Below are 17,425 nucleotides of genomic sequence, written 5' to 3'. Positions count from 1 at the left end.
CTTCAGAAACAAAACATTCGAGTCTTTTAGAGACTCATTCCTTCTCCTGAAAGAATTCTCTCTCTCTCTCTCTCTTCTCTCTCTCTCTCTCTCTCTCTCTCTCTCTCTCTCTCTCTCTCTCTGTATCCATTTGGTAGGAGTCACACAGATTTCCTGTTCCTTTCTTTACACACGTAAAGTCTCCTTTAAAAAAAAAAAACCAAAAACATTGAATTTGAGATGTCCACAGGCTCATGTGTTCAGCTGGTCGCCATCTGGTGGTGTTTTAGAGATCACGGGACCTCTGGACACCAGGCCTACTTGGCCAGCACAGGGCTGCAGGGTGGAGCTGGAGGACTAGAGCAGCCCCTGTTTCTGCCACCAGACTCTGCTTCCTGTTTTGCTGCCAAGTGTGAGCAAGCTGCCTCATGCTCCCATTGCCACACATCCGTGAGATAAGGTAACTTCTTCCTCTAAGCTGCTCCCGTGAGGTATTCTGTCCCATGGAGGAGAAAAGCAGCCAATACAAAACAACGGGATACTCTTCCTAGTTATTGGCTCAGGGCTAGGGAAAGGCGGCTTGCTCTGGCTGCCTCCCAGAGCCCCTGGCTTTCCTTCCAGGATGTAGCTGTCTCACAGAGCAGTAATGGAGCAGCGCAGACAGTATGCTGAGGTCATCACCACATCTCGGGCAAACAACACTCGATCTATCCAAATCCTCTCAAAACACTGAACATTTCTCCCCAAACCTTGAGTCTATGATAGTCATAAAATGCCAGAGTCCCAACATGTGAACCGTTCTCCCGGAACTGTCTCCAGTGACGGAGCACTAGAGTTCCTCAGAGCACTGGGGTAAACACATCATACAGGAAATACGCCTTGACAAGACCAGAATCCACTGGGGATAGTAGAGTAGTTTCTACTCTACTATCAAATTAGGTTTTAAGTCACAACTATCATTTCCTGCTATCTATTCATCCATATTCACAGACACCGGTTTACCACACCTATTTTTAAGAAATATGATTTACACATATAGAACCTGCCTATAAATTCAGAACTTACGGTAGGAGTCCAGCATCAAGTAGAAAATGTCTGTTCTAACAAGGTGTTTCGTATGAAAGCACTCATCTCTGGGGCTGAGACTACGGTGCGGTGGTATACCGAGCGCACACAAGGTCTCAGTTTAAATCTCCAGCCCCATGCGAACACACAATGTCAACACCTTTCAAGTACACACGCAGAAACATGATGTCAGGTATGCGAACTGCACAGTAACATAACTTATGCTAGCTAGGGCTTCACAACAAGCGCAGGCTCATGACCCAGAACTGGTCACAGACAGGGCTCCAGCCTTTCAAAGACAAAGGGCAGGAGACCATCTGTGGAAGAGTTGATGACAGGCAGTGGTGATGCAATATTATAAAATATTTCTTACATCCTAAGAGACTGGAACTTTCACTGGCCCTCACAGCCAGGTTATTATACAGCCTGAAGTCACTTATGACGGCTGTCCTACTGTGTACTCAGCCTGTCCACTTACTCTACCTTTAGGAGAACAGTGTGACAGCCAACCTTACTTGCTCTGGATCTCCCATGATTTCAACCTTACAGCCAAGGCAATGCATAGCTGTAATCTTAAATGGTCAACTCTTCCACGCCTCTGGCCCAGAGAAAGTATGTATATCATAGCCAAAAGCAGCGAATACAGAGGTTGAGAGCAACTTCCTAAAATCTGCCATAAAGGTTGAAAGCAACCAGTTATGGACAGTGGTTGACAAACAATGGTGCTTACTGTCTGGGTCAGCTGGGATCAGCTGGAGCCAGTGACATCATCCCTTGTAGAACTCTACTAAAGAGTTCTGTAAAGTGTCCCCTCCCCTCCCCATTGGTGCTCTCTGTGCTGTTGGACAAATGCAGAGTGGAGCCCTATGTTAGGGAGACACACACAGCACCCACAGACAGGCACAGGGACAGACACAGCCTAGCAACAGACAGACAAGGAGCTGGGAGACGATGGAATGGGAGGTAGAGGTTGTGGTTAATGACTCCAAGGGGAGGTGCTGTTCTCTCTTTCTGTCATTATCAGTAAGGCATCATGGGTGACTGGAGTCAATCACTAATGTACGTAACCCTCACAACAGACTGTCAGCTCACCAGGGGAAGACGAGGTCGGCCACAGTCAGTCCTGCAAAATGACGTGAGAACAAACGTAAGAAGGAGGACACTAGGATAAAACACCTCCCAGTTCCAAAACTTGTATGCACTGCATTTTTACACAGAAAGTACAACAGACAGCCAGGAGCCACATAAGGCACTGGACCCGGGGCTGGGAGGGTTCCCTGTAAACCACTCACACTAGGAGTCTGTGGACGAGTCTGTGCAGTAGTACTGGTCGAAACCTATTCTCTGCCTCCACTGGGAGACAGTGTCCACTCCCTGTCTCCCAGCAGAATGTCCAACAGGGAACATAGTGAAACCATTCAGTCACACAAGAGAGAAGCTGCTCTTAGGTATGAACAGGAGAGGGGACTCTTGTTCTACATTGTTCTGTTAACTTTATTATGTATGTATGGGGAGTCAAGTGTAGAGGTCAGAGACAATGTACAGGAGTCTCTTTCCACACTGTGGATTGAGCGCAGGTTAGCAGCCAGCACCTTTACCTGCTGAGCTGCTTTGCAAACACATGAATCTTGTCTTATACTTGAGCAAAGTCCAGAGGCCACTGCAGGACCAAGTATCGAGCTGCATCAGCTGCAGACTCTACCATCCATACATGGAACCTGGGTCAAACACAATGAACTCTCTTCTAGAGGCTTCCCCAGACTTTTAAAGAATAAAAAATATTCTTGCAATTATATTTTAGAATTATATTGTAAAAAATATTTATTTTTACAAAATAAAAATATTCTGTCTGGCCAAAATAAAGGCAACTAAAAGTTCTCAAGAACCATGTCTGTAGCCGGGCGGTGGTGGCGCACGCCTTTAATCCCAGCACTCGGGAGGCAGAGGCAGGCGGATCTCTGTGAGTTTGAGACCAGCCTGGTCTACAAGAGCTAGTTCCAGGACAGGCTCCAAAACCACAGAGAAACCCTGTCTCGAAAAACCAAAAAAAAAAAGAACCATGTCTGTAACGATGAGGTAGTCCATCATTCTCCTGGTTCCAGCAACTATACACCCAGGTTTATAGCTATTATCAAGGGCCACTCAGACTGGTCTTCGTAAGTTGCACCCCAAGAAAGATGTAAGTCTTAGAAGGCAGAGTCCCCAAGAACACAGTAGCCTTAAAATGATCGTGTAAAACCAAGTCTTTTTTACTTCCTGTGGAGACCTGTTGTCTCATAGCAGAAAAATCCAGTCTCCGCTTCCTTACAGAGAATCACTCTAGCTCCATGGGAGAACAAAACTCAAGGGCCCCTGAGTAAGCTAGGGTGGGAGGCCCACAGGTAATGCTGTGTCATCCCCCAGTCTCTCTGGGGGTCAGGCTGGGGGACCAGTAACTTACCATTCCAGCTGGAATGCTTGAAGTACCAATACTTTCCTCCGCCGTAGTTGACAAAGACCATGAGGATGAGGGCTAGCCTATAAGGTAAACAAAGGGGGGCGGTGTTGACACAACCCCTGAAGGACAGACGCTTTCACACAAGGGGTATCACATGATAGTGCGACTCTACAGAGCAGCTGATGGCACAAGTAGACAGGTTAAGATACAATTATCTGGTGCTCACTATGAGGGGCCACACAAGGATGCTCGGCCACCAACATTTCAACACAGTATCTCAAGAAAAATTTACACTTGGGCTGACCATATGGCCCAGCTGGTAAAGACACTACAGGCCTAAAGACCACAGCCCCCATGGTAGAAGGGGAGGATTAACTCCTGTAAATGGCCTCTCACTCTGTCTGCTGGCAGAGTAGTCGCGAAGGGTGAGATGCAGCCATGGGCTGGCGTGCCTTCCGAGCTGGCAGTGTGGCCTAAACAGAGCCCCTTGCCCAGACCACTGAACATACTAGCAGAAACTGGTGGAAACTGGTTCTGGCTGTGTTCCTCCTCTTTTCTCTCTCCACCTCACGGTGACCCTGACTTTTGTTTCACTTTTCTTGTTTGATTTTTGTGGTACTGGGAATGACCTCTGAGCCAAGCACAAGCTACGCCAGTGGTTTGCCCACACTCTGGCCCTTGTCATGACAGAGAGGATGCAGACATTATATTATTTTTTTGTCTTTTTGATAAAAGGTCTTATTAGCTATCCCAGGCTGGCTTTGAATTTTCAGCAGTCCTTTTGCCTCAGCCTCCTGGGTGCTGAATGCAACACCATACCAGTAAACACATAAAATACCTTAAGCTAAAAATGGGCTTGTGTGTAACTACAAAATCTGAAATAGACCCATCCGTATCCACCACGTTATGAGTCCCACTTACCCCCTAAACGTGTCCACGCATCGGAGACGGTAAGGCGAGGCAGGCACACGTCGTGTTTCTGGTTGACAGTCATCACTGAGGGAGTCTGCTCTGCTTGGGGATCCTAGCTCCTTCCAAACAAAGAGAGAAAGACATGGTACTTAACAAGGCTCAGGAATAGATTTCATTATGTGGTATCCCAGCACAGAAATCAGAGTGGAAACGTAAGGATAACTTTGGGACAATAATTTGGTTTTGTAAAGACGGCATTCCGAGGTTTTATTCTCCACTTTGTGGAGTTTGCTGGTAGTCGTGTTGACAGTGACACAAAGAAATGGGTCTGGGGCTGAGGGTTAACTCAGTGTCAGGAGAGCCATGTGTTCAGGCCCTCAGCACCAAAAAAAAAATAAGGTGTGAACTGGTTCTTAGTTAGTCCAGAACCGACATGAAAACAAAGGTGTTCCTGAAAATTCATTAGTCCAAATATAATAGCATATTTGGTCATTACAATGGCCATCAACATTTACACATTTAATTCTGATGTTTTGGCTCATTTATTTTCAAACAGGGCTGGCTGCTGAATGAAAAATTGTACATCTTAAGGCAGCCCAGATTTCTACCCTTACTGAGAAAGAGAGGGGAGAGGGTATGGGCCCTCCACAGAAGACAAGGACAAGGCTGCTCTTTATTAAGGACAAGTTGGGGGCTAGCAAGAAGGCTGTGCTTGAAGTGCCTGCTGCACAGGCCTCATAACAGAGCCCACAGCGGAAGAAGACAATCTACTCGCACAGGTTGTCTTCTGAGCTCTACACGCAGGCCACAGCAATGCATGCGCACACTCACACGCGTGTGTCTCTCTCATACACATATGTTAACAAATAAGCAATAAAATAAAATACAAAAACAGATGTGAGAGGACTGTCCCAGCCGGAAAGACGCTTCTCTAGCACATCTGCCCCATCACCAAGACGTCTGCCTGCAATCTCAGCCCTCAGGAGGTGGCCAAGAGTGGGGATTAGGAGTTCAAGGCTATCCTTAGCTATATCCTACACAGTAAGTTAGAGGTCAGCTTAAGCTATATGTGAGCCTGTCTCCAAGAAAGAGAGAGAGGAAGGAGAGAGAGAGAGAAAGGAAAGAAAAGGAAGCATGTAAGCAAGCATGCAGGGAATGCGGCCTGCACTGATAATCCCAACAGACAGGAAGAATCCAGGTCCTGGCCAGGAATGTTGCAGCAGGTAGAGTCTGTGTAGCATACACACAGAGAAAACATTCAGAACATACAGTCTGACTTTCCACAATATAATTGAAATGCATTAGGTGGAACAATGATGCTCACTGAAAGGGAAATTATAAATTCAAATCCAGAATACCTCCCAGACAACACATGCAGACTCGAATAACTCACAGAATTGATGAGGCGGTCAGTTTCTCGAGAAGTTATTGCCTTAGAAATGCAATTATTGAAGTCTTCCAAACTGTATTAAAAAAAAAAAGCCCCCATTAGTTTTCTTTCTTGAATGGTAATATTTTCAAAATGACTAGCTACTGGAATAAAATTTAAGTTCCATAAGCATCATCAAAGTTCTTTTAGAAATGGCAAAACAGAGTAGAGTCTGTGGTCGCCTCGTCAGTAAGAACAAGTGGTGACAACTCAAAGGGCCCTGAAAATCTCATGACACCAGGCTTCTTACTGCCATGAAAATCAGAAGGCACATGGCAACAACCATGACCACTCAATTAGGAATGACTTAAAAGAACACATAAGAAATAGCGAGCACATATAAAAAGCAAAAAGCACCCTTCATGTGATTGTAACTACACACACACACACACACACACACACACACACACACTGAGTAAGCTGGAGAGAGCATCCATTGGCAATTCTTTTATTTGTATGGTTGACCTAATTTACAAATTAAACCCATCTACATGGTTGACAAAAGAGTAAGTACATTCATTGATTTTCTTTAAGATGAGATCTCTACTTGGGTATAAATCTTTGCAAAGATCTCCAGCTCACAAGACAGTTCACTAAGTAAAGATGTTTGCCACCAAGGCTGACAACCTGAGCTTGATCTCAGGAACCCATAAGGTAGGAAAGAACTGATTCCCAAGAGATGTCCTCTGACCGCCACACATGTGTATGCCCCGCCACACACACATAAACACACATAAAAAACAAACAAACAAAAAAAACCAGACTATCTTGCCAGGCATGGTGTTGCACACCTTTAATATCAGCACTTGGGAGGTAGAGGAGGATGGATCTCTGAGTTCAAGGCCAGGGCAAACTACACAGAGAGGTCCTGGACAGCCAGGGATACACTGAGAAACTCTGTCTTGAAAAACCAAAAAAACCAAAAGAACCCAAAAGTTATATCTCAGCTTGCTTTCAAACAAAGCCATCCATATGCTTTGATAAATACAATGAGTCACTGAGCTTCAAATATCCACACGTGGGCAATCTTACTTCCCCTAACTTCCCCTCCTGACTCATTGCCTTTCCGTACTGTAAAGAAAGCCCGGGCACGAAACCGCCTGATCCAGAAACACTGAGGTCTCTGTAAAAGGGAAACACTGTTCTGTCTCTAAACACAACCACAATATTATCATAGTCTAATCTGCTTTCTTTATTTATTATGTGGGGGAGATGCGCATGGGCCATGTGTGGAGGTCAGAGGTCAGCTTGCCGGAGTTGGTTCTCTCCATTCACGTGGAACCGGGTTGGGTCAGGTCGTCAGGTAGTGACAAGTGCCATCATGCAGGTTTCCCATCACTGCAATTCAAATGACAGCAATGCTCCTTGCTATCTTCACAGCCTGCTCAGTCTGGTGGCTGGTAGATGTTCTTCACACTTCAAATGTTCAAACCAGGTCCACATAAAATTCACATAGCCCGTGCTATTCACATAGCCCGTGCTTCCGCTTGTAACACCTCTTACAAACCAGGACCATTTCCGGTCCACATGGCCCTGCCTGCATTACTGTGGTGTGAAACATTAACACAGACACATTCGAGGAAGCACCAAAGCAGAGAGGCTGAAACACTTAAAAGTAAATAGACACTTGTCTTTGTTTCTTCTCCAAGAGAAGGGGGACATCATTCTTGGCCTGTAAAACGTCCTTAACTTACACAGGTGTGCTGGGAAACCACAGAGCAAGGGGTGGCCTTTAGCTCCCCTCCGCCAGAGCATTGAGCTCACCCCTCTGCAGGAGAGGTAAAGATTAGTCCAATTACACAGGGCCAAGATGGCAAGATGAATGGCTCCTCCCTGCAAAAACCTCATTCCAGCTCTGTTACGATGGAGCAAAGGGACAGAGCCAGGCACACGCAGAGCACCAAGAGAGAGCACACCGCAACAGTCGAACAGCATGTCCATCTCAGCAGAGACTGACAAGCCAACACCTGGCTCCAAAGAAATGAAACTGCAAGGCTTCTGTTTTCTCCCGGGAAGCTGCTGCATCAAATCGTCATGCCTAAGCAGCAACTGACTCTTACCAATATAAGGTCAGGTTTCCGAGACATGGGATGAAACAATTTCAAAAGCTCACAAAGTTAGGTCAGAATATATAAGCTCCCTCAAGGCAGCCAAACTAAGGTTATATTTTAATACTTCCAATTGAGCTGCGAGCCGGGCGATGGTGGTGCACGCCTTTAATCCCAGCACTCAGGAGGCAGAGGCAGGAGGATCTCTGTGAGTTCGAGACCAGCCTGGTCTACAGACCAATTGAGCTGCGTTCAGCCAATAGCTAGGCAGGAGGTATAGGTGGGAGTTTCAGGGAGAGAAAGGAAGAGGAGGAAGAATTCAGGGGCAGGAGACACCAGAAGACACAGAGGGGAAACAGGAAGTACAAGATGAAAAAGAGACAATACCAGGAGATAGAACATAGATGAATACAAATGGCCTAATTTAAGTTATAAGAGCTAGTTAGGAACAAGCCCATGCTACAGGCCAAGCTTTCATAATTAGTAAGAAGTCGGACGGGCGGTGGTGGCGCACACCTTTAATCCCAGCACTCAGGAGGCAGAGGCAGGAAGATCTCTGTGAGTTCGAGGCCAGCCTGGTCTACAAGAGCTACGGAGAAACCCTGTCTCGAAAAATAAAAAAAAAAAAAAAGAAGTCGGAAGTCTCCGTGTCATTATTTGGGAGCTGGCTAGCAGGACAGAGAAAGACTCGTTACAGAACACAGCTTCCTAATGAAGTCTGTGGTCCTTCAGGAGACCCAAGACCCTAAGGGATGAACATCTGAGAATACAGTCTCTCTCTTCCTGCTGTCTGTCCTTCCTTCCTAGACCAGTTCCACTATGGAGTCAAGGCTGGCTCTGAACCCAAACTCCAAATCCCCCTCTACCTTCTGACTGCTGGGGTTACATGTGTGTGTGTCACATGACCATCATTCTTCTTCTTCCCTTAAAACATGAAAGAACTTTCCTTTACAGCTGATTAAAGGGCAGAGAGATGGCTTGGCAATAAAGAATGCATATTGTTCTTAAAGAAGACCTGAGTTTGGGTCCCAGCACCTACAGAGGGTGGCTCACAACTACTTTGACTCCAGCTCCAGGGGATCCAATGCCTCTGGTCTCTGTGGACACGGACAGATGGACGGACGGACACGCACACACCCCTCTGGCCTCTGTGGTGTCTGTCTCTCTCTCTCTCTCTCTCTCTCTCTCTCTCTCTGTCTGTCTTTCTGTCTCTCTCTCTCTCTCACACACACAGACACAGAGAGAGAGAGACAAAAATAGACAGATACACAGAGACAGACACATACAAACACATACAGATTACTTTTTAAAAGTAAATTAAATCTTCAACTTGATTAAACCAGCCTGTTTGGTTTATTGAGTTTGCTCTATTTTTTTTGTCTGGTCTACTGGTTCACTCGCCAGGATCACTGTTAACCAGGCAGAGAAGGCCAAATGCCCTCTCCTCCAAGCAGATGCTTCTGCCCATAGGAAAAGGAATCCACACTGAGGTCCTACGTGACATGGTGCCCTTGTGCAGACTTTGGCCCCCAGACTCCTGAGCTAATGGGAAGTAGAGGAAGATGTAGCTGAGGGGTGGAGAAGAAACCAGTGTGGCAACCTTCTAAAACTCAATCCAGGAGATTCTTTAGGAACTAAACATTTCTCAAACATCTCCATCTTCAGCCATGTTGGGAGAATAAAGGCAAAGACCCGTTTGCACCCTGTGAGCATGCCCTACAGTCAGAGACAACATTACAGTCTGCTCGGATGCCAGGACTGGAACAGACATGGCAGATGCACAAACACTTGCTGAACAAATACTAACAGTCATTGTGTGCCTCCTTTTGGTGACTGTCCTGAGGTGGAAGAGCAGCCAATGGAGGGCCAAATCACCCTTTCTGGGTATATTATTTCTGGGCTTTGTTTCCCGGTCATGTTCTCCTCAACAACTTACCTCAGTAAGAACCTCAGGAAAGATATCGCGATGATGAGGGCTAGACCAACAAGGAATGCAATGCTCACAGCTATAAAAGAAGAAAACATTATCCTTAAAACGTCATCATAAGTATCAAAGCTGCTGGGGCGTCACATTACCCTGTCAGTGACAGCTGGAAGCAAATATGAGCAAAGCTCACACTCCTATGCTAAACGCTGTACAAACAATTAAGAACAAAGCATGCAGGAGCATTACATGACACGCTCACAGCGCATCCATCACTCAGTTCCTGGATGATTGATTACTATCATCAAAAGACCGTCTCCCTCGGAGCTGGGGACGCAGCTCAGTGGTGGAGCACTGACCTTGCATTTTCAAGCACTTGGGTTCTATCTTCAGGAAAACAAAAACAGTATTGCAAGGTTTCATCTATTGAGTCCCTTCTCCTTGTTCATTTCATCCCTATGTACTTCACTGTGTTCTTGAGACAAGGGTCCTGCAGAAGGTCTGGTGACCTCGTGTGTCTCCTGTCATACCACACAACAGGGTCAGTCTACTAAACAACCAGTTCTCAAAACCATCAAGGCCATGAAAGACAAAGCAAGGCCAAGAGGACACTGACAAGGCAGTTTTGACAATTAAATGCAACGTGGGATCCTAGACCAGCTCCTGAGTGAGAGCAGCGATACCAGGGGAAATGGCTCAGCAATAAATGCCCTTGCCACCACGCCTGCAACCTGAGTTCCAACCCCAGGAACAAGAAGAAGAGAACAAAAGCCCCAAAGTTGTCTTTGACTCCACAACACGTGGACTGTGGAACCAACCACAGAATAAATAAACAAATGTATGTTAAAAAAGACAACTTGAGACGTTTAAACGTGTATAGATCGGGGCTGTGTAAATGCTAAGTCCCTGGCCCCAATGATTATATACAGGGTAATTATAGTATGATTATACAGTTTAAGGACATACACACAGCTAGATAAAGGGTGTCCAGAAACTTTCTGTAACATATCTGTAAACCTAAAACTTCTTCACAAACAGTCTCATGCAAAGCTACCAACAACTCTTTCATACTGAGGAGGCACCGCCTATAACTGACCACGCGACATACATACACACTGAGGAGGCACCTGCAGCTGACCGTGTGACAGAGACACGCTAAGCTGGCAAGAGCCTGTCTATCTGGTGTCACAGCACACAGTGGCTTCCAGGTCCAGGCTCAGCAACAAGCACCATTGCCTGCTGAGCCATCTCAATGACCCTCAACAGACAACTTTAAGTTACCGTCCATATTAAGGGCTCCTGTGACTTACTCCAAAGGCAACTTAAGCATTATTCTTATTTTCCTCTTCTTTGTTTCATAATAACCCTGCAGTTTTTATACTTTTTACACATTAGTTTTTCATCAGTAACACTTATTACATTTTAACTGTGTTTACATTTAATTTTAGTGTGTACATACGTGTGCTGCACTGTGCGTGTGCGGAGGTCGGAGGCCAGCTTGCAGGAGTCTGGTCTCTCCTACCATGTGAGCTCCAGGGGACTGAACTTGGATCCTCAGGCTTGGTAGCAAGGGCTTTAACTGCTGTGCCATCTCGCTGGGCCTCATTACTCTTTTAACTCCGTGGGCTGCCCACAATGCTCCCTTGGTAAGGGATCTACATTCTTTTGAGATAACGTCACTCTTAGCTCTCTGTGAAAAGAACTTACTAATGACACGAAGGTCCCCGGTTGTTCTTTAAAGAGTATCACACACAATAATACTAGAGAGGGCTCAGGGGACAGATGCTCTGCCGTGGAGCTATGAGACAATGAAGGATGTCCCTTACTGTGAGGGGACCTCAGGAGCCGTCAGTGTCAAGGCTCCCAGGAAACACTATGCATGCCCTAACCCCCCAAACAGAAAGTTAACTGCCCTATTTCTAGTTTCTTCCCACATGTGCTTAAACCCAGCGATATCAAAATACGGAGCTATATCACATAATTTTCTTCATATGTATCTATGACATAGCAAAGCCACCAAATGGGATTGGAGGTATAGAATACATGCTTTAGCATGGGTGAGGTCCTGATTCTAATCCCCAGCACCAAAAATCAACTCCAACTGTGCCACAAATGAACGGTAGTGGTAATACATAATCCATGTTTTAAATGAATGACCACGTCATGAAGTGTCAGATGCAAGGAGACCGAAAACTTTGAAAATACAAACTTAAGAAAACAATGAAGCATATACGTACGAAGGTTACTGTCAACTGGATTCTCGTTGACAACTAGGTCACAGGCGACTTCACTGGCTCCAGGGGAAGCATGCTGGATCAGAAGGGAATAGTTTCCAAATTCTCCAAATTTGTATTCCAGCCTAAAAAGAGCAGGCAAAATGAAGGCCAACGGCTACACGTGGAAACAAGGAGCTAGACCAGTGGTTCTCAGCCCATGCGTCCAGACCCTGTGGGGTTGACTATCAGTATCCCGCATATCAGACATTGATAAACAACTCACAACAGCAGAAAAATTACAGTGATGAAGTAGAAACAAAATAGTTTTATGGTTGGGGGTCACCACAACATGAGGAACCGTGTTAGGAAGGTTGAGAACCACTGGAGCTAGGCTGTGCTAATGCCATCAGCAAGGAACGATATAAATTCAGGAAGATTAAAAAAAATATTTTAAGGAGAAGAAAAGCAAAACCATGCAGAAAAAAATAAAAAAGGAAAAGCAGACTCAAATCAGACCACAACGAGCAGGTACGGACCTGCAAGCTGCAGTCTCTCCCTGGGTGTAATTGACTTGTAGGATGGACCCGTGCTGGGTGCTCACTGAGACGGCCGTAACGCGTGGCTTCGCAGGTTTGCCACTGTGAGAGACGTTCGCCAGAGGCTGGAAGGTGCACTGTGGAGACAAAGTCAGCAGGCACATGCAGGGTGTTCTCATTCTCAGACTAGGAGCCACTGTCATCTGGCAGGGCCCTGAGCTGTTAGGTAGGAGCCTTCCCATAAACTGCACCTCTCGTCCTGTTCGGGGTCTTCAAAGTCTGTCAGTGGTTGGGGGACACGATATCCAAGAGAAAAAAAATCCTAACTCTTCCTGTATTTTAAAAAACTTAAACTGCAGTAATGCAGATAAAATTTGCCCATTTTATATTAAAATAATGACTGCCATGATGGAATTGAACCATCTTTATGTATAGGTAAACTTTTCACAAGTTAATAAATACAGCCTACTTTAAATCTTGCATTCTATTGTTTCAATATTATTTAACCAATTTACAGGATCCTATTTTACATATTTCTATTTACTACACATATGTCACCAACTATAAGCACCGTGGGTATTTATGTCTTCCAGGATTTTCTACTGTAGCTTTACATTTTTGTCATATAAATTTATTATTTTAAAATATCTACCCATGAGGTTCTTACTCCTTTAAATTCTTTCCTTAATGTAAATTTCCAAAAGTGAAATTACTGGATAAGAATCGTCTTAGCCAGTGGTGGTGTCGGCAGCAGAGCACACCAATCACTGCCAAACATTCTCCCTTGATCATATTCCATCTAGTTCTTTACTATAAACTATTTTTGTTTCCTTGCCTGTAAATCTGAAGGGAACAAGAATAGGGCTTAGACATCAGAACTGTGTCTGGAAGGAGTACCAAACAAGACCCGAAGCAAATGGAGAGGATGCAGACGATACGCACTTGGTAACAGGACTCAGATTTCCAGTAGACGGTTAGGCTTGTTCCCGATAGTTCATTGTGGATGAGAAGCAGAGCCTGATCCATCTTCAGCTCCACAGGCCTCTTCTCATCTACATCTGATAAGGATCGAAAAGAAAAGTTACAAAACAAAAGAACCAAAAACCCAGAGCACCAGAGGGAGACAGACAAACACAGTATTAGTACTTCACAAATACTACAGGCCGGAACATGTGCAGTCTTCAGCCCAATGCCCCGTGACCTGTGTGCAGTGCCACACGCAGAGGCCCTTTGCACAGATGGTTCAGCTACAACTGAGGTCCCGTCAGCACCATTCCCATCCAGGGTGTGAGGACTGTCTGAGGAGGTAACACTCACTGAATAATACGGAGGTCATGAGCTAGGCTCTTTTCTGTTTTGCAGAAGAACAAATCCCACGGCTTTTGCCCCTGCCCAGGGCCACAGCTCTCCAATGAAATCAATGATCTGAACCAAGAGTCTATTATTCCCATGTCTAGACTTTACCACATTAGTTATGAGCTCAGCCTCCGCAACTTGTTACAAATGCAGACTGCAGCTCTACCTCTCCAAGGAGGCAACAAGAGACATCAAAGGCTGGAGAGGTGGCTCAGCCATTAAGAGCACTAACTGCTCTTCCAGAGGACACAAGTTGGACTTCCAGCACCCGTATGGCAATACACAACCATCCGTAATTGCAGTTTCAGGAGATCTGACACCCTCTTCTGGCCTCTGCAAGTACCAGGCATGCACATGGTACAGAGACATCCATGCCGACAAGACACCCATACATATAAACATTATATGAGGAGACACCAAGATACAGACAGATGTGTATGAAAGCAATGGCAGACAAGATCATCACCCTCCATATCCAGCCCAATGACTTCATTGAGAATATCACGGCCAAGATCCAGCCATGGGGCCCAACCTGACCACCAGGTCTTGATACACAGCAACGGCAGCCGGAGTGTGACCTCACGCTCTTGGCCTACGCAGTCTAGAAACAGTCCAGCCTGCACCGACTGCTGCACTTACATAGAGGCATCATCCAGCTCTCCCAGAAGCAAAACTGAAGACCGGCCCCAAGTGCTACACCTACGTGCACTTACCAGCTGTGTGCTGTTGCCACTCCTTCAGCCTCCAACCCAAGGCCAAGCAAAGCCAAGGGCAGCTGCCAGGCCTAGGTTCTTGGGACCCTAATAATGGAACCAAGTCCCACTTACACTGACAGGAGCAGTAAAAGAAAAAGGTAAATGCAGTCGCAGCCCTCCCTCCCAGCTCTCATAAGCAGGTGGGCAAGGCTCCTAGGAGGTTTTGCCTCTTAATATTCTAGACCTCTTCTACCTCCTCATTCTGGTGGGGGACTCTGAATCTCCAGATCTGAAGGAGTCACAAGTGTGGGAGACGATTGAAGGGCGGAAACTCCGTTTTCACATTCAATAAGGGGTCCAGGTCACGGCTTGCTAGATGACATCATTAGGGTTGCACAAAGATGATAATCATTTAGGGACTGGGGTGGCTCCTCCCCTCATCATGTAGGCTTCAGGGACCCCACTCAAGCAGTCGGGTTTGACAACACACTTCAGTGCTGAGACATTCTGAGCCTTGTATGTTATTCTTTAAACAAAGTACCCAGAGAATGAACTTTCATGAGTGACGTTTCCCCTCCAAAATAGTCTTTCAAAGATTTTAATACAATCTCAAAAGTACTGTGAAATTCCAGTCCTATTTAGTGGGGCTGGCAGTGACTTTCTCACTACGTGCCACATCCCAAAAGACTTATATATTAAGTGTCCTCCTTCCCCCTCCCAGTTGGGGTTTCTCTGCATTGCTGTGATTGGCCTTGAACTGTGGGCTTCAGGGATCCTTCTGCTTCAGTCTCCCAAAGAGCTGGGGCTCCAGGGAGGCACCACTGTGAGACCTAGGGAAATCAACCAGCTGGCTGAAGGTCACAAGCTGCTTGCTAGCTGGCAGGTCTAAGTGGAGGTCAGTCAGCTACAGCCTAGATTATCACACTCCAGGAAGGAAGTGTATCTGCTTGGGGATCTCTGTTTTTCATCGGCCTTTGGATTTCTCTCTCACTTTCCAGCTGATAAATAGAAAACAGAGCTTTGAACAGGTCCTCCAAATGCATGCCATGACTGTGTTCCTATCCTGTGATTGGCTGCATGACTGTTTTCCTATCCTGTGATTGGCTGCATGACTTTTCCTAGCCTATGATTGGCTGTAATACTTATTTAATCCCTCTCTTAAACACAGGTAGCCTTGGGTTTGCTTGGTTGTTTTATCTTTGTCGTATTTTTTTTCATTTTTTTTTCCTGATAACTTCTTTAAGTGCGTTTGGATGCCTTGCCTACATGCATGTATATATACCACACGAGTACCTGGTGCCCCCAAAAAGCCAGAAAATAGCATCAGAACCCTGAAAACTTTGAGTCATATATGGCTGTGAGCTGTCATATGGATACTGGGAATCGAACCTGGGTCGTTTAGAAGAACTGCCAGTTAGTTCACCTGGAGACAAATCTCTCCACACCATATTTGACTATCTTCCTTTTCGAGTTTAATCCCCTGTGCACCTGTTCATCTTTTCTCTATCATTTCAGCATCCCTTGGTGGTTGGAACGACTATACTTCTTTTTCTTCGTCCTGAGTGGTGCTTCGATTTCCCTTGTGGATTCTAGACTCGCAAAGCTCTTGCCAATGTTACTATGGTAGTCAGGACTATACAGAATCCCTCAGGCCTAGCTGAACATCAGAACTGCCTGGGAAGCTTCAAAAAGAACAGCAACAACAAGTTCAAACACCCTGACCAGACTCCAAACTCAGCATGATTTTTAAAAATCGCTCCTCCCAACGACAAGCCTAAAACCCTGAATTCTTACATCTTTCTTTGTACTTCTTTGCATTACTTCAATGTATTTTTAAAGTTTGGAAGGTGTGTGTGGGGGGGTGTTTCTCACAGAAGCCACATCCAAGTTCTGAGCCGGAAAAGGGGGTGGACGGTGGGGAAGAGGCAGGCGACACACCGTGCAGGATGATAGGCCCTACCTTATACAATGCGCAAAGGGAGTTTGTCCACCTGCCTCAGTCCCTGAGCCAAGCTAGCTTCGAAAGGAGTTTGTGGAACGGTGTTGCAGGACCCTGGAACCTTGGGGTCGAGGGAACTCCCAGAATTCCTTTTTTCCCCCACCCCTTCCCATAGTGAACTCGGAGCCAGACTGAGCACTCAACCCGGGCGCCCGCGAACTGAACCTGGGAAGCCAGGCCGGGCCGGGCTCCCGGGTTGCAGCTCCCACTGCATCCCACCCCAGAGAGGAGCCAGCGCCTCGCTCAGGTCCTGTGCCCCGGAGGTCGTCCCGGGCAGGCCCACGCACGGTCCCCGCTGCCCCCAGCCCGTGCGGCCGCTCACCTTGCTCCGCCCGGCGGCCGGGGGCGAGTAGCGTGGCGCTCAGCACCGAGCCGGCCAGCAGCAGCGCGACCAGCGCCGGGCCCGCGCCCATGCCGCCTGCCGCCTCCCTCGGGGAGCTGCGCTCCTCTGTCACCGCTGCTGAGCCGCGCTCCTTCGCCCGGCGCCTGCGCGAGCTCGACCGGCCCGTCTGCGCCCGCTCCATGGCGTCACCGCCGCTGTCCTGCTCGGGAAGGCGGGGCTGCGCCGCCACAGACCCCGCCTCCTGCCTCCCTAAGCCCCGCCCCGCCCCGTGGGAAAGTGTGTGCCTATCCCTAGCACAGCAGAGTGCATCCTGATTGTTTTCTACCCTTTGCGCAGTGTTTTCCAGTGGAGAGAAACATCCAGAAGAGTGGTCTTTGCTTCCCCAGTTATTCACCCTCACCACTTTCCTGACCGACATTCTAAATTCTTACACCCTAGCCTTTTAACGTGCCCCTGTCCTTGTAGAAGATTCCTGCGTAATGAACA

The 17,425-nt window shown here is 46.8% G+C and overlaps 1 protein-coding gene across 1 annotated transcript in view; it reads right to left on the bottom strand.

Moving 5' to 3' along the window:
• Nucleotides 1-17,122, bottom strand: part of Hgsnat (heparan-alpha-glucosaminide N-acetyltransferase) — a 28,529-nt gene extending 11,407 nt beyond the window's left edge. The window contains exons 1-9 of the mRNA XM_041673954.1: nt 16,919-17,122; nt 13,489-13,604; nt 12,547-12,683; nt 12,032-12,153; nt 9,807-9,876; nt 5,787-5,856; nt 4,403-4,512; nt 3,485-3,561; nt 2,137-2,167 (exon numbers count right to left, since the gene is read on the bottom strand). Of these exons, the coding sequence (XP_041529888.1) occupies nt 2,137-2,167; nt 3,485-3,561; nt 4,403-4,512; nt 5,787-5,856; nt 9,807-9,876; nt 12,032-12,153; nt 12,547-12,683; nt 13,489-13,604; nt 16,919-17,120 (935 nt within the window). The 5' untranslated portion in view covers nt 17,121-17,122. The remainder of the gene's footprint in view (nt 1-2,136; nt 2,168-3,484; nt 3,562-4,402; nt 4,513-5,786; nt 5,857-9,806; nt 9,877-12,031; nt 12,154-12,546; nt 12,684-13,488; nt 13,605-16,918) is intronic.
• Between the last annotated feature and the right edge of the window lie 303 nt (nt 17,123-17,425).

Source organism: Microtus oregoni, unplaced genomic scaffold (genome assembly GCF_018167655.1).
Source record: "Microtus oregoni isolate MIOR12 unplaced genomic scaffold, Mior012 000024F_ref0000369, whole genome shotgun sequence".
In the NCBI taxonomy this organism is placed as follows: Eukaryota; Metazoa; Chordata; class Mammalia; order Rodentia; family Cricetidae; genus Microtus; species Microtus oregoni.
The sequence above is the reverse complement of the archived record's forward strand: the minus strand, read 5'-3'. Positions and strand labels throughout refer to the sequence as shown.